The following is a 21,735-nucleotide window of genomic DNA, read 5'->3' on the forward strand; positions in this document are numbered from 1 at the left end:
GAAGAAGAACCAAGAAGCTAAAAGAGCTAGGTGCAAGTTCAATGGGGTGATGATATTATCTAATGAAGATTTACGCAGACAAGTCTTTGCAGATGAAACATTAAACACAACTTTTATCACCGCGGCATTGTGGGAGCATCAGAACAAGTGACTTATCCATATGATGAAAGAGTGGACAAAGAGGTTTCAGCATGAGCTGGTGTTCCAATAAGGGTTGCTTGCTCGTGTTAAAAGCCCACCTTCGAAAAAAGCTTCAGAATCACTTTCGAATGCAAGCATTATCTTGAAAAGGTGCTAGAATATGAAAAGGCTCAAGCAAGAACTATTCCTTCCATATTCGAGCCTGGGTCCAGTGGCCAAAAGACGCTGAGTGCGTCTTTGACCATGTCCTCAATGAATTTATCCAAGAGGTCGAACAAAGCATATCCTTTTGGCTATTCGAACATATTACGGTCTGTCTATCCCGCAAGCGGAAATTTTGCTCATCATGACCTTACTATCCTAGGCGGCGTATCAAAAACGGTAAAATTTCCCTTCGGGCGAAAAGTTGGGCTTTTGAGGTCACTGTTTCGCAATTCCAAGGATATCCAATTATTATCACTTTTCATCTCTCCAGGATTGACTGCATTAAGCATGCTAAGTATAAAACTCATAGACCCTTTGGGGCCTTGTTAAACCCTCCTCTCCTCACACGTCAATAACACAATCTACAGGCCAAATCTTTCAATATGGACCTGTCAGACGATCAGTGCGGTAGAATCGTATACCCAAGGGATCCCCACGGGATTCTCATATCTGAACTTCCGTTAATGGGTCACTTCGTTCAGCGGGGCGAGGGCCTTGCCCCGGTCCTTACTTTTCCTGTTAACCGTGACCATCCGATTGTGGCTCGCTGGCGGGAGGTGGCGAGGGAAATCATCGCGAAGCTGGATAATGCGAGGTTGAAATGGGCGGGAGTGGAGTGTTTTCAGCGCCGGCAGCTACAACAGAAAAGGAAGAATTTTGATGACACCACAGTCGTGATCACATTGGAAAAGCTTCCATCTAGTTCATTCGATAAAAAAAAGCTGCTGGAGGATATTCATATGCTCTCTGGTAAATATTTTCATGTTGGCAGGATTGTTACCTCAGGTTACTAAAGTGAAATCCTAGGCGGGCTCTTTGTCGAACTTATCGAAGGCCGCATATGCCCCGGGTACCATTATCGCGAACTGCCTCCAAAAACAGGATATGAATTGCAACCTTCAATGGGAGCGTCGATCGGTAGCATCGCTTCGTCTGAGGTAACTGGAACTCTAGGTGGATATGTTGAGCTTTTCAAAGCTGGCGCACCAGACAGGATTTGCGCACTTACTTGCGGCCATATTGGTATGGCCTATGAGGAAGATGTTTCCTCAGATGATGACTTCAGTGAGTTCCTTTTGTAGCTCCCGCAGGTGTGTCACGGCTGACACCAAGCTGGTCCCTTCACCATGATTGAAGATAGCCCGATTCCAATTGGCCACCCAAGTTTTGGTGACCATAACGCCATGATTGAGGTCTACGAAAGGGGAATCAAGCTGTATGAAGACTTTGAACGTGAGCAGGAAAAAAAAGTCCGAGTTGATAGCGGAAACTTGAGAGCAATCGAGGCACTGAGTTATACTCGGCGGATGGCCGCCGTATACCGCCAGAAGCTCGCATCGGCTAAAGACGCCGATAGAAACATCGGTAATCTCTTTGCCGCATCCGGATATCAAGTGTCTGAGAGTGGCTGTCTTCTAGATTGGGCCCTTATTGACTTGAATCCAGGCCGAATAGGTGTCAACAGGGTTGGTGAACATGAGCAGATGCAATAATACCGCCATAAAACTAACAACTTCCTTAGTGTCGAGAAGGATTCGTTCAGTCAGTCGCGCCGGGCTTCGATTCAGGCAGCCGGGTAGTAAAGATTGGCCGGAGTTCAGATTATACAGTAGGATATCTAAATGGAGTCGAGAGCTATCTGACTTTTCGAAACACTCAGCTCGAGGTCACGCTGGCGGAGTGGGCTGTTGTCGCAGCGTCTACCCATCCTTTTTGTGCAAGGGGTGATTCCGGATCCTTTGTGCTCAACGACGCCGATGATCTTATTGGCTTACTCTGGGGTGTCAGGGAGACCGGTATATCGCATCGTCTTGATGCAGGCTATATCACCCCATTCAGAGAGGTGGCAAAACACATTCAAGAGGTTACTGGGTATCAAGTCCGGCTTCCGAAAATCGATAGACCTGAAGAAGATGGCTTCAACCGACTGTGAGGAGGAAGAGGTGAGTGTGGTAGGGTTTGTTCTTCGAGTTCAATGACCAATCTTTCATCTTTACAACATAATTCCACTATGTAGTCAATGACAATGAGTTAGCTCTGTAGAGCAGGCCAACACTTGACTCGAGGTAAATAAAGAACTGTGATGTCACAATCAACACAATGTGAACAGGAACAGCGGTTGAAAATTGGCTCGACTGTCTAATGTTTTCCTAGGATACCTCACTTCATCCATATTAACATTGTTAATTGGTATTCTAACATGCTGCTATAGAGAGGTGTGGGCATCATGTAATGCAGTTGTAATGGATGATATTTTCTGGCACATATTGAGAACTTGAGAAGTTCAGGCATAAGGCTGGACTACGCAAAAAAATATCATGTGGTGGTGTTATGCCAGTCAAAGATGATGATATTCAGATGAGATCTCGGACCTCAGCTAGCTAAGCGCAGCCTACAAGGGCATCAAAGATTTCCCCTCCTTCCATGAATTCACGGTTTGAAAAAGACGACTTCTTGAAGACATTGTCCACTTACTGCTGACGTTTGGAATTCAAGACCATGCCTGAGTGTCCGATGTCGACACAAAGCCTGGCAACGGTTGGGCTGGAGAATTTGTCCCCACGGCACTTTGAGGTTTTGCAACAGGCCTTGTGGACAATCCTCTCCACGGACCTGGCCACGGAGACATTTGCCCAAGTTGTTGATGGCCGTCCCACGCGTGATGTCTATCAAGACTATGTCTACGAGTTTCGCAAAAGCTTCCACAACAATATTCATCCAAGTGATGCAGCTCTGGAGGCAGTCGAGTTGTGCCGTCGAAATCTGGATCTTGGTAGTCTTCAAATCAGTGCAAAGGTATAGTACATTCAGAGCCTCAAGCTTTCTATTTTGGAGAATGAATGCTAAAATGTCAGCAGATTGCGCAAGCATTCCAAAATGCTACCCCTGGCTCAAGAGAATTCCACTTACATCTTATTGAGATCCTTGCTGTCCTCTGTCACAGCATTGCTGTTCACTTGTATCAGGCTTACGATGGAGGCTTTCATAAACCAGAGCCCCCCGACCCCATAGTATGGCCCGATGAACTGCTTTGGCCCAACATGCCACCCCCACCACCCCTTAAAGCTCTGCCAGCGGAACTTTTCCATCATTCTTATGATTTCTGGCAGCAATATCCTAACGGAATTGCTGATATTGTTGGTTACTGGGCGGAATATCGTCTGTTCGGGGGGGTTGTTTTGTTTGATTGTGGGGAGATAGGGCATGAAGTAAGAGTCCCATACTTCCCATACAGACTCCTTTTGCTTCTCAACCGAATTAATATTCACTAACTTTTGATCTTTTGCCAATCTTAGTGCAAGGATATCTTTATCCACCCAGTGGGCGGGTACATGATCTTCCAACTCTCAGAAGCTCAGGTGCACGCCTACATCGGATTCCTGCAGGGCGGGCAGCAGCCTCCAGGCGGCATTCGCTTCAAGGCGGAAGAATATGCACGTCGTGTCGATGAAAACTATGCCATGGACATGAACATTTATCGCGACAGATATGAACGGATTATACCTCAGAGGCGGGCCCGTTGTGTTATCCGCGGTGAGGATCTTCCAGGATATGCACAAGCCATGGAAGATTGGGCTAGGCGAAGTGGAAATTGAGAATATTAGGCGGAAGATAGGAGTGAATTTGCGTAAATTATTATGTGGGCGCCTGTTTCTTGTCTGTTGTACATTGCATGCGAGTTTCTATTATCCGTCGTAGCCAAAAATCTGTCGGTCTGTCTGTTTCGTGGGCTGGGTGGGGAATAAGAGAGAAAGAACGAGAGCATCATCTATCTATCTACATGTGAGAAGGGTGTAAGCTAATTTCGAGGTGATCAAGTGAATACAACGGACTTGCGCATTTCAAGACGAAGAAAGGCCCGTTTAAATTCCAGGCGACGGGCCGTATGATGGTTGATCGTGGAGAATGTCGCCCATTTGATAGCTTTTGGAATCAGTCCCAGCTCCCCAGTGGGTTCACAGTGACTGAAGGCATATCAGGAGCTGGAGGAGAGGCTTGTCTTCCATCATCCACCTGTCGGCCGCCCACAAGAAGAATATGCGGGGAGTGTTCTGCCACTTGTAACATACACACAGCTGAGAATCAAGGACTCAGGGCAATTCAGCTCGAAATGTGGGTTAACCATGATGTTAACAAGAACCCTCCCAGGGCAATCAATCTTACCAGGATATGTTGGGCTCTTCAGTTCTCAAGGGATGTGATGAGATCCTATTTGAAGAGAAAAAAGGAGACATTTTATGTCATGCCTGGCGGCCAGAAACATGGAGAGAAGCATATTGTGCGAGGCACCTATGTTAGCTTTTCCTGTGCTATCGCATTCATTAAAAGATATAGGCCTGAGTTGAGGGAGCTTCAGGGTGATCTTGAACACCTTGATAGGTGATGTAATACAGTGTTGGAGGAGAAACAGTGAATGCTTTATGGATCATACGAGCTCCTAGTGTATGAAAAAACATTGTCCTGTGATCAACTATTTTTCCCATATTAATGCAGTCGTTCTGAGACCTCAGCCTCTTCAGAACGAGTTCTGAGCATGTCCTGCGCAAGTTCTTCGAGTTCACGAGCAATTTGCCGGGCAGCTCAGCGCACTCAACATGCCCTAGGCCACATTTCATGCTTCTTCAGTGAGTTATTGCCGCAAGCGATCTCGGAACACGGTATCAGGCTCAGGATGACTAGGTAGGATCAATGTGGAAAAGAATAGTTGGCAGCAAGGAAGGCTCAGAACTCCACTTTGTAATGTAGATTTGTTTCTAACCTGTGGCTTCTTTGGCTGGCCTGACTGCGAGCTCTTATCATATGGAAACACAGTGTCGTATGAGCGGTCAGCTACTTTTCCCATAGTGATGTAGTCATTCTGAGATTTCAGCCTCTTCAGTCCATAACAAGTTCTGAGATATTCAGGGTTCAGAATATTGAAATGTATCGCTTCAAGGGAGCAAATGTGGCTGCCTCAGGGAATATTGAAAAGCCCAGTTTTTGGTGAAGAAACATGGCGCCCCTGGGGCAACAGGTCGCCCTGGGGGAATAGCAAAATTTATTGCTGTGAGTAAAGAAAGGTGGCTCTCCCTGAGGCAAAGATTTGCCCTGGGGGAATAGCAAAATTTATGGCCATTAAGTGAAGGAAGGTGGTTATCCCTGGGGCAAAGACTTGCCACAGTCCAAAAAAGCACCCTGATCATGTTCATGCCTCAAGACTCAAAAATGCTCTGAGGAAATTCAGTCTTTCATTCTGAAATCATGGCCTGCCTCAGTTCATTCAGATTTCTGCGGCAAAAAATGCCCTGGGGAAAAGCACTACCCATGGAAACATGTGGCTTGCCTCAGTGCATCCTCTGCCCTGTGGAATCAGTAGAAGTGTGGCTTTCAACCAGAAATTTTATGGTCCGCCTCAGTAGGATTGTATGCCCTGGGGAGCTTAGAAAGTCGTGGCTCATGTGTGAAATAGGTGGTTTGCCCTGGGGAGTCTGGAACTTCGTGGCTTTTGTGTGAAATAGGTGCTTGCCCTGGAAAATCATTCCAAGTGTGGCTCTCACTGCAAAAAAGTGGTCCGCCCTGGGGTGTCTGTTGCCTTGCGGAATTCACTGGAGCCTGGAAAGTCATGGCTTGTGGTATGATATAGGTTTGCCCTGGGGAGTCCCTAAAGTCGTGGCTTTTGGTATGAAACAGGTGGTTTGCCCTAGGAAGCCTGGAAAGTTGTGGCTTTTGCCTCAAAGTAGTGGCATTTGACGTGAATTATGTGGCCTGGAATGCTTTGCCTCAGGTAGCCTGCGCAGGGCGGCGTCATACTAACCTCTTTTCAAAATGTCTGTCACAGACAGTCTCCAAGAATGTGGTAGGTCCTGTTGGTGGAATCAAGGCGCAGGTGTAGGAACATGTGTAGCATTCAAAAGGAGGTTGAATTGAACACGAAGGATTTTGAGGGGTGGGATCTCGGATAGGGTTTTGCCGAATTACCGACAGGTCCCATTGGGACCTATCACCCTGGGATGATCCATCTACAGTACAAAGAACGGGGACCTGGGCTGTGGCCTGTAGTTTGTTGTGCCGCCTCAAGGCTTAGATAACTAGTTAGTTAACCAAGCCAAGGTAACGGGTTATCCGCGAGTCAATCTCTTCGCTCAGCTAGTTACCAGTTAAACCACAGTGTTTGTCAAAGGTGCGCCATTTTGCATTTACACCTAGAGTGGTTTGGACTTCCCATTCAAGCTTCCCCGGGAGTGAATAGCTCATATCTTTTTGACTTGATGTCCTGGAACCACAGCCCCGTGCGTTCAACTTCCAGCATGCACGGACCATTGAATGACGGGGGCGTAGATGGGATCCCTCTGAATATACTCGCACAGCAGCCATTACTTAAGATATACACCCAGATAAGCGTCTTGTTCCCAGTGCCGGATCATTTTTCCCATTCAGCGATTGTTGATACCCTGATAAATGGCCTTGAGCGGTTGTGCGCGTGCTTCCCGTGGCTTGCAGGTCAGGTTGTCCATGAAGGGTTGAGTGAATGCAATCCAGGGACCTTCAAAATAAAACTGTTTGGTAAAACCTCACGTCTGGTGCTAAAAGATCTTCGAAATGACCCTTCGATACCGTCGATGGACTTCCTTAAGCGGGCCGGGTTCCCTTTCAGCATGCTAGATGAAAGCATCGTTGCGCCTCGCAGGACCCTCCCAGGAAGCCCCGACGAGCTTGAGTTCAACATAGATCCTGTATTTCTCCTTCAGGCCAGCTTCATCACTGGTGGCCTCATTCTCACATTTGTTGGTCAGCACAGTACGATGGACATGACTGGCCAGGGACATGTCATCCACCTCTTCTCAAAAGCCTGCCACAATGAGCAATTCACAGATGCAGAACTGTCATCTGGTAACCTTCCTGGGGACAACCTCATCCCCTTGCTTGATGATTCTTACATTCTAGGGCCTGAGTTCCCTCACCAGATAGTGAAACCTACACCATCTCCTAGTCACGGAGTCCCACCTCCGCCTCCAAAGTGCACTTGGGTGTACTTCACTTTCGACGCCGCCTCGCTGGCCACTCTGAAAACACTAGCTACAAACACTATTCCCCAGTCCTCAGGATACGTCTCGACTGACGACACTCTTAGCGCCTTTATCTGGCAGTCGATTACGCGAGCCCGCCTTCACCGCCTGAATCCGTCATCTAAGTCAACTTTGGCCCGCGCCGTTGATGTACGAGGATATCTCAACATTCCAAAGACATATCCCGGCCTCTTGCAGAATATGACGTACAATACATACACGTTTCAGGAACTGGTGGACGAGCCGCTGGGCATTATAGCATCACAGCTTCGTTCGGCATTAGACCCAAAACGACTAGCCTATCAAACCCGTGCTCTTGCAACACTATTTGACCGTACACCGGATAAGAGCACCATCTCTTTTACAGCGTCAATCGACGCATCAACTGACATTATGTTAAGCTCCTGGGCCGAGCTAGACTGTTATGAGCTTGATTTTAACCTTGGACTGGGGAAGCCTGAGGTGGTGCGAAGGCCGGGATTCGTTCCGGTCGAGAGTTTGATATATTTTATGCCGAGGGCGCGAGATGGAGAGATTGCGGTTGCAATTTCTTTGAGGGACGAAGATCTAGAGGCGCTTAAGGTGGGCGCAGAATTTGGGAAGTATGCGAAGTATATCGGCTGATGCGTAACTAGTCTTCGTGGATTTCGAAGAGCCGTGGCGAAAATAAATTGCGACGGCGGGAATGATTTTGTTTGAGTGTGGGACACAGCGGTTAGTTGATTTGCCATTTGAGGGATGAAAATAGTTAAATAGCTATAAAGCTAGGAGGCTGCAGCAAGAGTCTTTGAATTGACATCAGGATGGGCAAGATGTAACCAGTCGATCTTTATTCTCACCCTGGTCTTTAACTGCAGCTTCAACCATTTCGTTCCTGACGAGAGGGTTAGCCTTTGGCCATGGTGATATTGTTCTGGACTGGTGTAAGTAGTTAAGTGCTTGTCACGCAGAAAATTGCGAAGAGAAACAGCACTAGATCCCTCAGCTTTATTCAAACCCATCTTCACTAGCCATGCTTGGATTTTTCGAACACAAAAGAATCTGGATTAAAATCTCCATGGAGTTATGAAAACAAAGTCCACAGTTTGGTGGTAAACACGGCTATGGGTATTGTAAAAGCGGCCTGAGTCCGTCTCCATCGGCGATGGGACTGAGTGCTGCGCAACTTGCGTCAAAGTTCCAAGGCTCACTCGTATTTCTCTCCAAGCCAAAATATGTTTTGTTGGCTGGTCACCCCATGCACTCCACTCAACGAGAGGAAGGCGGAGTGATCTCCGCAACCCTTGACGATAATGGATCTAGCTAAGCGATCCAAGATTACCAAACTCGTCAATTATTCGTATTCACTGCCTTTGACTAAGATTGATATTCACTATCAATCTTGAAACAACTTGCATCCGACATCATGCTGTTCAAAAACCGGAAATTCATCGTGTTGCAAATGTTCTACACAGCCTGAAAGTGTGCCCTCTGCTCCTTCAACGAGTCTTTGTCAATCCCGAGTCACGATAGGTTATAAAAGAGATGGCTTCCCAAGCAGAAGTAACTGAGCATGACTTATTGTCTTTCAAATACATCACACTTTGTTGACATACCTAGTTTGTAACGCCGAGTGCGGTTAATGCTACCATGAAGGGTATTTTCTCCCGGGCTTTATATCTTACCTTGCCCCTTTTTTTAGCGTCCGCTGTTGTTGGCCATCGGCAACGATGTTCATACGGCGACTCATGCTGGCCCACCGAGGGTGAATGGCAATCGTTCAATGCTTCCGTTTCTGGCCATCTGATTCGGACATATCCTTCAGCAGCAGTTTGCCATGCGGAGCGCTATGATGACGCCAAATGCACCGCTGCGAAAGAGAACTGGCTAGATAGCTTCTGGCGAACAAACCAGACAGGAGCTTATTCGGCAATTTTATGGGAGCTGGGTGAAAACGGACAATGTTTCATTGATTCCCCACGGGATGCTCCCTGTGATCAAGGCATCGGTGAGACATATCTTGCTTGCGTTAGTTGGGAGCATATACTCATATCCGCCGTATAGTTCCACATTACTCTGTGAATATACAAAGTACGAGCGATATCCAAACTGCTGTTAAATTTGCAGCACAAAAGGAACTATACCTGACGGTGAAGAACACCGGACATGACCAGTAGGGAACCTTGCCTTGGCACGATAGCATTGGAAGCTTACATTTGTTAGCCTCGGTCGTTCAAGCGGTCAAGGCGCATTTTCGCTTTGGACACACAATATGAAGGGGAGAGAGTGGCATACCTCCTTCATTCCCAAAGGAGCTCCTCAGGAAACTACTGGTATTCCTGCTGTGACACTCCAGGCAGGAGAACAATGGCTGGGTAAGGCTAGAATCTGCATGTTAAACACCGCTTCATTCTGACCTTTGATTAGATGTATACAGAGCAGCTGCTGAAAATGGTGTGATTGTCGTCGGAGGCTCAGCTCGAACTGTAGGCGCAGCTGGAGGATACCTTACCGGTGGGGGTCATAGCCCCTTTTCCCATTTTTATGGGTTAGCCGTGGATAGTAAGGCACACCCTTCTTGAGTGCTTCTCGGACAAATTTATATTTCACGAGAGACTGATATGTCCGCAGATTTACTGGAAGTCAACCTTGTTGATGCAAACGGGACACCACGGACCATCAACCAATATACTGATCCGGAATATTTCTACGCACTACGCGGTGGAGGCGGGAGCGCTTGGGGTGTAAGTATTGCTGTCGCCCCTCAAAAGGGTCCGCTGCTTATATTGGAGGTGAGTATAGGTGATCACCTCAGTCACATATAAAACTCATCCGAGTCCATCCCACATCCAAGTGGGTTTAGTCCAATTCAACGTCACTAACAATTCAACACTACGGGCCGTCATTGAAAAGTGTCTGCAAGAGCTTCCAAGTATTACGGATGCAGGCTACACTGGCTATGGCTCTATGAACTTCCTATCGGGCGGCAAAGAGCCCCTTGGATTTGGAGCAATTTTCATTCAGCCCAATGGAACCAATGCCACCTTCACCCGGACTTTTAAGCCATATTACGACATTGCCAAGATGCAAGGAGTTTCCGGTGCTCTTGCCAACATAGACTTCCCAAGCTGGATCGAATACGCTGAAGTATTCGTGCAGGACCCAAACATCGCCACAAATATTATCGACGGGTCAAGACTGCTTACTTCGCAAGCATTGTTGCACCGCACTCGGGATCTAGTGGATTTGATGTTTGAATATGCATCATTTGGCCCTGGGTTCAACTTTAGTTAGTATCATACTTGAATTCCACAGACACAGGAAAACCGTATATGGACTTCACCGTTTAGCGAGTGATGCTAATCCTATCGCTTTCTCTAGTCGGTAAAGTAAGTTCCGCTAAAAGAGACGAGACATCTACGCATCCTATCTGGGAGCAAAGCAGGGCGCTTCTAAGTTTCGCGGCAAATTGGAGAGATGATGCGTCAGCGAACGAGAAGCGAAACGCAAAGCTCAGTCTGGTAGAGATCAGTAAGAAACTCGGCGACATAGTTGGCCCAGGGGGTGGAACATATGTCAACGAAGCCAACCCGTAAGCCTTCTTTCCTCTGATAAATTTCTTTGTGCTTGCTCAGCCAGCTGACAATCAATGTTATCAATGACATAGGTATGAGCCAGATTGGCAAAATGTATTCTGGGGAGAGAAATATGCTCGGTTGTTAGCTATCAAGAAGCGTATTGACCCAACAAATCTTTTTGTCTGCAACAGGTGTGTCGGGACAGACATTGTTTTGGAGCCGTGAAGTATGGATCCCACGTATTTTTGCCCTTTTGTGGTGTTTGGTGAACCGATATATCCCTTCAGGCTATATATCTTATTTTACCTTAAATAGAGATTATAATACAGTGTGCTACGGCCCCATCCATGCATTGCAGTACAAAATGTCGGACGTTTGTGTAGAGTCCAATCTGTGGGTTAGTTCTGGCTTAGCACCCGGCCAGTGCCATAGGTGCCATTATGGGGCAGTTCCGTTCCTCATCCAAATTTAATCTTCTGAGATCTCTCAACACATGGAAATTAATCCCGATAAACCGTTTCCCAACACAGATGAGCATATCCTGCTCTCTTTTGACGCCCAAATCCGCAATTTTGATATGTACATATAATATTCCCTTGAGCGCATCTGATCCACCACTCCACATCCCTCAATGGCTATCACAATCCTTCCTCCGGTCGTCGACGACGAACCATACGCCTCTTCCGAAGAAAACGATGATTTCCACAATGCTGACTCTGATATTGAAATGGATGACGCTACGTCCCGTCCGTCTAAGCGACCCCGCCTTTCCAAAAACACAATCGTCACTCCAGGAGAAGTAGTCACAGACGACCCGCAGTGGATGAGGTTCGTCGCTATATTCCCCCGTTCTGCCGAAGCTTCAAGGTATTCATCATAACTGACCAACTACACTCAACAGAGGCCACGGCACATTCACACCAGCACCACCCGGCTTCTCCTCGACAGCTCAATCCTCTCTCTCAAGCACCATCATCGCCACCGTCGCGGGAACCGTCCTCAAAACCAACAAGCTCCTCTCCGTTTACCCCCTCCGCGCCCGCTACAACCCAGAAATCGGTGACCTCGTAGTCGGTCGCATCGTCGAAGTCCAATCCCGCCGATGGAAAGTCGACGTTGCCGCACCTCTCCTAGCCAACCTGCCCCTCTCCGCGATCAACCTGCCTGGCGGTATTCTTCGCAAACGCACCACGGCAGATGAACTACAGATCCGATCCTTTTTCAACGAGGGCGATCTCGTCGTTGCAGAAGTGCAGAGCGTACACCAGGATGGTTCTGCGTCACTGCATACCCGGTCCTTGAAATACGGAAAGCTACGGAATGGTATATTCCTTGCTGTGGCAGGCATGGGTGGTGCGGGTGTTGCGCGTGGTACGGGCGTGGTGCGCAGTCGGCGGCAGGTATGGACCGTTCCTGGCGCTAATGGCGGGTCGGATATCGAAGTTATTCTGGGTGTCAATGGATATATATGGATCTCGAAACGCGCCGATGTTGCAGCGGAGGATAGTGGGATGGGAATGTCGATCACACGGCTGGAAGATATGGTTTCGGGCACAATGTATTCGAGTCAAAATGATGAGATCTCTCTCGCGACGAGGAGGGAGATTGCGAGGTTGGCGGGGTGTATAAGGGTTTTGGTGCAGGGTGGGATCAAGGTCGATGAAGATACGGTAATGAAGGCGTACGCGACGAGTTTAGAATTAGAATTGGAGGCGGGGATTGAGGATGAGGATGAGGACGAGATACACCGGATTAAGAGAGAGGGGAGGGACTATCTAGGCGGGGAGAGGGCGAAGAGAGTCTTGGAAGCTGTACTACAGCAGTGATTTGTATTCCACGATGCGACTGGGGAAAGAAGTGCAATGGTTTTTTTCCTGGGTCAGATCAGGAAGATCTACCAGACGCATAAAATCGTCAAGTCATAAGTCTATATCGCCAAAAAAAAGTTGAAAAATTAAAAATGAAAAACAAAACGCTGAAGATATACAACGATGGGTCTAGCAACGAAAAATCTAAACCAGCCTAAAGACAAGCGTATGGCGCCGTCAGGATCATAGCTTGAACACAGGCACAGTACCAGGCCACTGTCCCCTTGCTCGCTCTTCCCAGTAACCATCTTTTCCGGTGTTCAGCTTCCACATCACACCATCGTCGTCATCGTCTCCCGTACCGGTTCCATTTGCTCCATCAACAGTCCCCCCAACTTTGGTAAACCATCTCGATCTCCACACCTCCCCAACAGCCTCCATTTCCTTCCTCCTGTGCCTTTGCTTTTCTTCTAACAATGCCTTCAGATTCTCTGCCTGGTCAACATCCCCATTCTCTAACGCTCTCTGATCCGGTCTGAGTCGACTATCCGTCGGCGGCAATTTGGCCTTCTCAACGGCGGTAATCTCATTCAAACTCGCAGCGAATACCGTAAATCCATAGTGCTTCGGCGCTTTATCAACGAGAGAACCAGCGGCCCAGATGGTATGGTTGGTTTCGCGACCATGTTCGGTGAGCTGGAGAGATGTGGTCCAGCTACCCTGTAAACCAAGGGGGAGCTCATCGCCGTGTGTATCGAATGCTTTAACGGTGACTTCTTCGCTGCGTCCAGAGAACATGCCGCCGGCTTTGAACGTGACAACGGTCTTTTGGCCCGTTGTTTCGTTGACGATGCACATCTCACCGACTGGCTCAACGTACTTCTCACCGGCAATGATATTTCTCAGAAATGAGGTTCCCGGAGACCAGCTAAAATGCTCTCCGCTGGAGTGCAACGTCAATCGCACTTTACCTTCTGTTATGATCTCTGCAGACTTTCCCCAGAACTTTTGTGTCGGTTTGGGCGACTGTGCATAACTCCAGTCCTTTGAATCCGCTTGATACGCTAGTTGGACGGGTCTGTGGGAAACTTTCTCCGCAATAAATCGGAATCCCAGGTCACCGCGGACTAACTCATACGTCTCCCCCAACATGGGATTGAATGGCTTGCGAATACTTCTCTCTTTAACTCGCATATTCGAAAAAGGCGAAATCGCAAATGCAGTCACGTAAATTAATCTTTCCAAAGCATCCGTAGCACTAGCAGCTTTGTCCAGCAACCGCGAATACTCAAACTGTTCTGCGGCACGTTGCAGAAGCGAAATCGGTTCGTTTGCAGAGACGGGCATGGATATCGTTGATAGATCTTTGCCAACATTTTTGCGCAGAAACCCGATCAAACTGGGAGGCATGACGGTCGGGGCTAAAACGGTTTTCCGTCGAACAACATTCTCCACAGGCAGCGGGATTAAGGACTTCGGTTTTGTAGGAAATAGGGACGAGGAGTTGTCGTGCCTAAATTTGAGGAAATCGTCTCGTTCTTCGATATCGCTTCCTGACAGTGAAGATTCATCACCAACCGCAGTTTCTGCGGCAACGCTCTTCTCGTCTTCGTCCTCGCTATCACGATGCATAGTGAGTAACGGGGAGCAGTGCCCATCATTTGCATCAAAGAATTCTTCGGAAACGTCAGATTCTATACTCGGACGAGTCCGAATTGAAGGAGGTCTTGAAGGCCGAGGGCGCTTCTTCTCCAAGAGACTCGAAAAGTCCGAGACAACAGAATCGAGTTCCTGGAGAAGTGCCATCAACCTGTCATGTACAGGGTCGCGCCCCCTATTTGGCATTTCCATAGGTGGTTTGTCACTGCCAAAAGGTTCACCATGCGAAACTGCTCGTTGGGCTGATTGGTTGTCATTCCGATATTTCAGCTTCCAAAACGAACGTTTTTCCCGATCTGCCATCTCATTTGTACCATCTGTTTGCTGAGGCATCTGGCGGGTGTTGACATGGGGACGGTCAGAGGAATAAGGTAAATATTTGGGATCCGTATCCTTTGCAAGCTGTCGAACGGTATCCCTGGCCATTGCAACCTTCTCGGCCAACCACCCAACTTCCGTCCAGCTCTTTGTGTCCTGCGTAATCATGCTCTGTCTGCGCGTCGGTATTGAATGCGTGCGAACTTTTCCCTTTGGCTCTGGCTGTACCACATCCTCGGAGATCTTCGAGGCCTTTTCTAACGCACGTTTCCACAAATTAAAATCTTGCTCGTTAAGGGCGCGGAGATGCCAGATCTCCGCGCCGGAATCTATAGATATTTCCCTTGTATCACTATTAGTAGCAATAGCAGCGAGGGTGAGAGGTATTGCGCCGCGCAACGCGGATGAATTACGATCATGGTAGTAAGATAAAGTAGATGTATTGAAATCGAGTGAAAAAAATCTCCGGGCAAATCCTTGATGTCTTTTTCTGCGCCGTTTCTGGAGGATGCCCGTGTGCAATTGCGCATGGAAAGGAAAAGGAGAATCGGAACCGCGCGACCCGGTTTTTGATTGACTATTTGCCAATCCGCGAGAATTCCGGAGCGACTCAGTCGAATCCGACGCTCCACTGGCGATGTTTGGATTCGAGCGTGTAAGCGCACTGGTTACTGCAGCGTAGCCCAGCCCCGCCTGCGAGTGGTGGATCTGGTGTCCGGATCGGGGGGGACAATGGGTAGGGTACGTCAATAGAACAAACGTGGCGGTTTTCGAGATCTGCTTCGAAAAGGTATTATCAAACACCAAGGCATAATTTCCACCTTCGCCGGACCCAACATCGTACGTCCCCTGGGAAATCTTATCCGCCTCGCATTTCCCCACCCATCTGATGGGCTTGAGGCCTATGCCCTTTAGCTTCTCCGTAACCACTGATGACGAGGCATTCCCCGGCCTGCCATTCTCCCTTCCGTCACCAAAATCGCTACTGGAGTGGATGGAGGCAGAGGTCGCAGTCAGCGTCCCCGTGGTACCGGGATGCTTGAATATGCCGAAGTTGAGTGACTTCTTATGAGGCTGGATGCTCCAGGAGATGGTGTGCTCTCCGCTGACATTGATCCACCGAACAAGATATGACTGTGTAGGCGAGACGTGAAAAGCCCATCAGTCTGAGGGATTCGGACAATGGAAAAAGGGGGAAGAGGGCGCATTGTGCGTGCGTACTTTGCTATGGATCTCAATCTCTTCCATTCCAGCCATAGTGACAGGCCGGACACAGCTAGATAACTAGTAAAGCGCGGGTTGTAACGACGACAAAATTCGCGGTCTAAGCTATTGAGAAAAGTATCCGGCCCATCCCGGAGATGACAGATACGCCAAAAAGCGGAGCGCAATAGGCGGTGGACTCAGGATGTGACAAGTTCGCCGAGAAAGCTGTCCAAACGGGCAGGTCAGATAACTATCATTCTGCAAACACAGCTGGAAGCAAGAAATAGCACGACAGGGGAAAGAAAAATGGTGAAATGTTGCCTGAAGTTGAGCATGCCTTCAGCTGTGTCGCGATCAGCTGGGCGAAGATAAAGGCGGCGCCCCATGGCAGAATTGGCTCCCGTGCTTATATAATCTCCATTCCGATTGGCTGATCTAAATCACGAAGCATTCTCGAGGCGCGGCTGTCGGTGTAATTATAATCCGACAGCAGAGCCGCACGCGTCCGCATCACATGACCCAGCCGGTGATCCATAGTTTAGGTAAGCGGTTCAACAGCTGGGCCGCTCCTGAGCTTCAAGGCCAATATACTGTTCTGGTCTTCGTCACAAGGACAGCATAGGACTTTATCAAAAATATATTCAAATTCAGACTACCAAATTCCAGCAATAGGATCTGATGTATCCCTCCAATCTGTTCCCCATCATTGTCGGGCAACAACAAACAACAGAAGCGGAGTGTCACATCAACATCACCAACCACAGGATGCCAAATAAGCTTGCAGATTTCATTTCGTGCACACCATCACATCATCAGCATAAACTTCGTGAAAACTGACTGGAGAACAGAAGGACATTTGAAAGAACAATTTGATGCAAAAGACATTTGTAAATACAAGACTGGACTGGCAAGCATCCCTCAAGAATGGAAACACCCTTTTGTGATCATACAAGTGTCTCGAACCATAGAAATGCCCAAATAAAACATTCTCCAACAAATGCTTGATGCTAAATATGAAAACAAGGACAAAAAGAACAAAAAAAGCACTAAATCACGCTAAATCCAGAGTTGAAAGATCTCATCCCCTTTGAAGGGGAAAAGAAGCCAAAAAGTTGCATCTGATGGTTTTCATGTATTGTTAACCCGTTTTATGCCGCCGCAATCACAGCTTTCAAGTTCTCTCTAATCTTATCTCGAAGTCTGAAACCTCGGGAAGGCTCTTCTTCGTACCGCCTAGAAGAACGTCGCTCTCGTCGCCGCTCCCGTTCGTCATAGTAAGCATGACTATCCCTTCTTGAGGGCCGTGGCTGACGCTCAATTTCTTTTCTCGACCGGTGATTCTGTTCTCGGTGCTCCCTGGGTTCCCTGTGATCGCGACGAGCACGAGATGGCTCCGCCATGGAATCCTTTCGTCGGCGCCTTTCCTCTTCGAAGCCGGAACTCTTTTCGCGGTGGTGTTGTCGCTGCTTTCCTTGGCTATGGCCATGGGACCGGGAGCGATTTGATGAGTCTGAATGGCTCCCTGACCTTGACGAACTCGAGCTGTCTACATTTACTCTCAGCATGGGGCCCGAAGTATCTGATTCTCCGGTGGCCATTCGTCTGAGGAGGGCAACCGGCTTTGCCGTCAGAGAAGAGATGCTATTGTGGCTCGAACTGCCCCGGCTTCGTGAGGTCGTGTCATGGCGAGATTCGCGGTGTCTTGGTGCAGAGCGTTCTGCTTCTTGGGTACGCCTCCTTCTTCGTTTTTCGTCCTGGTCTTCCTCAACAATTGCTCTGGCATGTCCCCGAGATCTAGCGCGCGCTGCTGCATCTGCCATGGGATCTGCGAAAGGCGCTCTTTCGCTTTTCCGACGTCGAAGACCAGGTTGGATGTCCATAGAGCCCTTTGAGTCGTGTCGTTCATGTTCCCATTCTGATCGTCGTCTGCGTCGTCTACGCCTGCTTTCATCTATTGCTTCCTGCCCAAATAAACCCCTTGGCGTTGGATCTGGGTCAGCAATTGGTTCTTCTAGCGACCGCTCCAAGGGTCCTTCTGCTGGGTCATCAGGAATAGGAGCCTCGGCGGGATCGGCGTTATTGGTACCAGGTTCTTCAACCGCCGGGGATTCTACAGCTGCTGGCTCTTCGACCGCTTTTTCTTCGGCTGGGGCCTCGTCCACACCAGTCTGTTGTTCATGGGCCGCCGGTGGACTTTCAGCTAGAGCTTCCTCGCCAAGGTTCCTCTCGGCTGGTTCCTGGTCGGCCGGTGATTCCTCCTCGTGTGTTTCCTCTGCTGTTTGTTCGGTAGGTTCTAGGGCAGCGGGTGGCTCCTCAGCAGGAGAGTCATTTTTCTCTGCCCCTTCATCCTCAGGCTTCTCAGGAGGTTCTTCTGCCACGGGTTCTTCGGAGGGAGCAGCTTCTGCCGGCGTATCCTCAGTTGGCGTTTCATCGGCCCTTGTCTCAGCAATTTCCGCAGCCGGTTCGGGTACAGTCTTTTCCCGTTGGTCCTCTTCTGGTGGGGTTTCTGTTGGGTCCAAGCCTTCACCGGCCGCTTCCTCTGCTTCAGTGGGGGGTGCTTTTTCGGCATTTTCTGCCTGGGTCATTTCGGAGTCATGAGGTGACTCTTCAACAGCATTTTCCTGCGCAGCTGCCTCTTCCACCTTGCTCTCACTTGGCGTGTCTTCTTGAGTGTTCATTGGCGCTTCTTCGTCGGGAATTAAATCACCTGGTGCCCCTGTATCGGGTGCCGCATCGGTTTCGCCAGTTGGCGCGGCCTCTTCAGGCTCAGTGGTCGGAGGGTTTTCTTCTCCTTCTGCAGGTAACGCTTCGCTCTCATCTCCAATAACTTCCTTAGCCTCAGTCTCGTTTTCTGCAGGGCTCTCCCCTTCGCCTTCAACTTGGTCGGGTATCTCCTCAGCGCAGGTATTCGCGCCTGAAGGGGCATTTTCGTCGGTCCTGGGGGCTTCGGCGGTTGAGGGTTCCGATACAGCACCTTCAGCCGCTCCATCACTCTTCTGCTCTGCTTCCGAAGCCTGTGCGCCAGCATCAGGCTCGCCCTTAATTTCACTAAGTTCTTCAGGTAATCCACTTTCACCTAGGCATTTCGCCTCATCATCACCTTGGATTTCTTCGGTGGAATCCACGGACACCGCTGGTTCCGTTGGCTCTGGTTCCGCTTCTTCTTTTTCTGCGCATTCAGGATCCTTCGGCACGCTACCCTCCGTAGCGTCGGCTTCTCCGGCACTCACTTCAAGAGGGGAATCTTCCGTCGCCTCCGTTTCTGTCTCTTGCTTTGTGCCACCATTAGTGTCTTCCGATGGAGAGGTATTCTCAGTTTCAACTGGTGTATGGTCCCCTTCCTGGTCACCACCTCCGTCTAGAGTTGCAAATGTTCCGTCATAACCAAAGTCATCAAGGTTCGCTTCAGCTTTCTCTGCCTCCTTCTCCGCCTCAACTTGGTCGATTTCTGCCGCGGGATCAACATCTGGGAACTTCGACTCGTCTAGAACCGTTAGTTATGAGCCCCCTAAAATATGATGGGGATACCTTTACCTTCATTTTCTCCTCCTTCAGTCTCCTGTTTTGGAGCATCCGTATCTTCCGCTTGAGCATCGGCGTTGGGTTCGACAGGATCAGCTCCTTGTGACGGCTCTGCAGGCTCTTCGCATGTAGCCGCGGGATGGTCGCCTTCATCCTCTGGCGATTCTCCTTGATCTTTCTGCTCATGTTCATTGTCATTTCCGCTCGTTTCTTCCGGTTTCTCCGCCGATTCTTCGGTCGATTGGCCCATAGCGTCTTTCGTGCTCTCCTCTACGCCTATTTCATCCCCCATGGGGGAATCGGCAACAGGTTCAGCCGATGGGGTATCGTCCTGTGGTATATCCGTGGATTCCGGCTCTAGAGTTGTAAACGTTAGCATGTACTTTGTAATATGGTGTAATGGGAACGCCGGCGGAGAGATTAAAGGAAGCTAAGCTGAGGAATCATATACGTACCGGTTGGATTGTCAGGGACTTCCATGGGTGTGGATTCTTGCTCCTTCGGGGGTTCTGCTGGAGGGTCTTCCGACGCCATGTCCTTCGACTCAGTGTCAGCGTTTTCTTTTTCATCGTCGGCAGTCGCGTTGCTCTTCACGTAAAGAGAAGTCACGGGGACATCTGTGAATTTAAGGGTTTCACGATCGAAGGTTTGATACTTAAATCCAGAAAGTTCAGCATACTCGAAGTTCTTTCTTATGGCCATTTTCGACAGGCGCAGGCTGAGCTGCAAGGCCTTCTACCTGAGGCTCCTCGTTGGTATTGTTTTTGTTACTGGCCTGGATGTCATTCAATTGTATTCTTTTGTTCTTCTTCTTCGACTTTTTATTTCCCATCTTCTTTGGGACGAATGGGGATGCAGGGAAGAAGGAGTATGGAGGGAAGGGATGGCAAGACGCGGGAAATTATTTGTTGAGATTTGTGGCAAGTCTCGGCACCACAGGGCCTGTATATGCCGCAGGCAGTGACACAGGGCGACTGAAAGCAGATTCTTGAGAGTTTGACAGGAAAAGAAGCGGATTGAGAAAACAACTTGTCGGGCGTGCTGTCCAGAGGAATCAGAAACACAACAAAGATGTCTGGCCTCGATGACTCAAAGCAGATGGAGCGATATCTGCCATCCCAACGACGAAGGTACTAACTTTCCAACGAGGAAGGCATGAAGGACCGCAGGAGGGGCCTCCTGGCGACCATTGAACCAGCGGACGGCCAATGTTCTGTCATTGGGCCACGTCTCACGATTTCATGGGCGGTCCACGGTCAATCTACGAGCCCTGAGCGCACAACGTGAAGCGGTCCCATGCCAAGCAGCTTTAGCAACGCAGGATCCCACGCGTGCAGGCGAAGCTGACAAAAATAAAAGGTACTGAATACTGAAATGGAAATGATGCAGTTGCATCCCCACCCAGGATCCGCATATCCGGTGGATGAGATGCATCTCCGAGACCCGTGAGGGTCGGGGAGGAAAGGAAAGAAGAATAACAAAGAAATGAGGTTGGAACAGGGCGCTGATCTCGAATCAGAAGCCTCGGAATTAATTTAGTCTCTCTAACTAAGGCGAGAGGAGTCAATAAGATTTTGGTGGAGGTCAATTTTCCTTTCTTTCTTTTTCTTTTCTTCCCTTCCTTGTGTGGAGTGGCGTGGTAACCGGGAGAGGAGGATTAACAGGCCATGTCTTTCCTGCCCAACTCTACCGAACAGCATCGTCGGCAATTGGTTCCTGTCAGAAAACAGGGCGGCGACACTGCAGAAGCTTGTGAACCAAGCAAATGTCACGATTGGCTCCTTGTGTTCGGTGGGATGCAGGTTTCGCTGCAATGACAGAGAGAGCCATCAATCCCGATCCTTGAGTGGGGGATCGAGGGTCGACCACGGCCCCTGGCCACCTCGACGTCGACGGCATTTTCGCACCAGGTTGAATGTGCGTGAGAGAAATAATACCTGCATGCCCAACGACGTAGTCTGAGACCCAGAGGAGACCCGTCTAGCCGGGATGGCGATGGCAGAGCGAGAGGAAGGGAGAGAGATGCGCAATGGCAGATGGGGCGATGGGTGGAGCGGCAGGGGAGAAGTGTCGTCTGAGGTCGTCTTGACGTCGTCTTGTTTTGTCGTCTTTGTCGGTGGTTGGTGCGGGCCGGGCCGAATCGAGACTAGCGCCCTCTGAGCTCCAGCGCTGGTTGGCCGGAATGCTCGCGTCGGAGCCGCCATTGGATGCCTCACACGTGGACGCCTGCATGCCTGAAAGACACTCTGAGAGCGAGCGTGTGTGCTTGTGCGT

At 49.3% G+C, this 21,735-nt stretch overlaps 9 protein-coding genes across 9 annotated transcripts; 6 read left to right on the forward strand and 3 right to left on the reverse strand.

Moving 5' to 3' along the window:
* Positions 1-384: 384 nt before the first annotated feature.
* On the forward strand, positions 385-2,278 carry CIMG_02039 (uncharacterized protein; the record flags this gene model as incomplete). Its single annotated transcript, XM_012358784.1, has 5 exons — positions 385-522; positions 714-1,095; positions 1,153-1,410; positions 1,459-1,811; positions 1,868-2,278. 5 exons carry the CDS (start codon positions 385-387, stop codon positions 2,276-2,278), a joined length of 1,542 nt encoding a protein of 513 aa, XP_012214207.1.
* Positions 2,279-2,648: 370 nt separating this feature from the next.
* CIMG_02038 (uncharacterized protein) lies at positions 2,649-4,193 on the forward strand. Its single transcript, XM_001248266.2, has 3 exons — positions 2,649-3,141; positions 3,204-3,554; positions 3,642-4,193. The coding sequence occupies exons 1-3, from the start codon at positions 2,845-2,847 to the stop codon at positions 3,939-3,941; spliced, it is 948 nt and encodes a 315-aa protein (XP_001248267.1). The 5' UTR covers positions 2,649-2,844; the 3' UTR covers positions 3,942-4,193.
* A 395-nt stretch (positions 4,194-4,588) lies between these two features.
* CIMG_12726 (uncharacterized protein) lies at positions 4,589-5,332 on the forward strand (the record flags this gene model as incomplete). The annotated part of the gene is made up of 3 exons (XM_004445662.1): positions 4,589-4,725; positions 4,840-4,970; positions 5,199-5,332. The coding sequence occupies 3 exons, from the start codon at positions 4,589-4,591 to the stop codon at positions 5,330-5,332; spliced, it is 402 nt and encodes a 133-aa protein (XP_004445719.1).
* Positions 5,333-6,632: 1,300 nt separating this feature from the next.
* CIMG_02037 (trichothecene 3-O-acetyltransferase) lies at positions 6,633-8,015 on the forward strand (the record flags this gene model as incomplete). Its single annotated transcript, XM_001248265.2, has 1 exon — positions 6,633-8,015. The coding sequence occupies one exon, from the start codon at positions 6,633-6,635 to the stop codon at positions 8,013-8,015; it is 1,383 nt and encodes a 460-aa protein (XP_001248266.2).
* Positions 8,016-9,020: 1,005 nt separating this feature from the next.
* CIMG_02036 (FAD/FMN-containing protein) lies at positions 9,021-11,173 on the forward strand (the record flags this gene model as incomplete). The annotated part of the gene is made up of 8 exons (XM_001248264.2): positions 9,021-9,378; positions 9,435-9,543; positions 9,594-9,745; positions 9,798-9,932; positions 10,002-10,114; positions 10,173-10,659; positions 10,752-10,962; positions 11,038-11,173. 8 exons carry the CDS (start codon positions 9,021-9,023, stop codon positions 11,171-11,173), a joined length of 1,701 nt encoding a protein of 566 aa, XP_001248265.2.
* A 406-nt stretch (positions 11,174-11,579) lies between these two features.
* On the forward strand, positions 11,580-12,774 carry CIMG_02035 (exosome complex exonuclease Rrp4; the record flags this gene model as incomplete). The annotated part of the gene is made up of 2 exons (XM_001248263.2): positions 11,580-11,776; positions 11,850-12,774. 2 exons carry the CDS (start codon positions 11,580-11,582, stop codon positions 12,772-12,774), a joined length of 1,122 nt encoding a protein of 373 aa, XP_001248264.2.
* A 225-nt stretch (positions 12,775-12,999) lies between these two features.
* On the reverse strand, positions 13,000-16,241 carry CIMG_02034 (oxysterol-binding protein; the record flags this gene model as incomplete). The annotated part of the gene is made up of 2 exons (XM_001248262.2): positions 15,955-16,241; positions 13,000-15,867 (listed from the first exon to the last, which is right to left on the reverse strand). The coding sequence occupies exons 1-2, from the start codon at positions 15,988-15,990 to the stop codon at positions 13,000-13,002; spliced, it is 2,904 nt and encodes a 967-aa protein (XP_001248263.1). The 5' UTR covers positions 15,991-16,241.
* Positions 16,242-16,558: 317 nt separating this feature from the next.
* Positions 16,559-20,293, reverse strand: CIMG_02033 (uncharacterized protein; the record flags this gene model as incomplete). The annotated part of the gene is made up of 4 exons (XM_001248261.2): positions 16,559-19,423; positions 19,474-19,818; positions 19,917-19,998; positions 20,141-20,293. The coding sequence occupies 4 exons, from the start codon at positions 20,291-20,293 to the stop codon at positions 17,088-17,090; spliced, it is 2,916 nt and encodes a 971-aa protein (XP_001248262.1). The 3' UTR covers positions 16,559-17,087.
* Positions 20,294-21,290: 997 nt separating this feature from the next.
* CIMG_02032 (uncharacterized protein) lies at positions 21,291-21,665 on the reverse strand (the record flags this gene model as incomplete). Its single annotated transcript, XM_001248260.1, has 1 exon — positions 21,291-21,665. One exon carries the CDS (start codon positions 21,663-21,665, stop codon positions 21,291-21,293), a length of 375 nt encoding a protein of 124 aa, XP_001248261.1.
* Between the last annotated feature and the right edge of the window lie 70 nt (positions 21,666-21,735).

The sequence above is a fragment of the Coccidioides immitis genome (genome assembly GCF_000149335.2).
Source record: "Coccidioides immitis RS genomic scaffold supercont3.1, whole genome shotgun sequence".
NCBI classification, from domain to species: Eukaryota; Fungi; Ascomycota; class Eurotiomycetes; order Onygenales; family Onygenaceae; genus Coccidioides; species Coccidioides immitis.

Coding starts and splice junctions, on each gene's coding strand:
- CIMG_02038 (XM_001248266.2), top strand. CDS start 2,845: ATGCCTGAGTGTCCGATGTCGACACAAAGCCTGGCAACGGTTGGGCTG. Junction 3,142..3,203: donor GTCTTCAAATCAGTGCAAAG/GTATAGTACATT, acceptor AAATGTCAGCAG/ATTGCGCAAGCATTCCAAAA. Junction 3,555..3,641: donor GTGGGGAGATAGGGCATGAA/GTAAGAGTCCCA, acceptor TGCCAATCTTAG/TGCAAGGATATCTTTATCCA.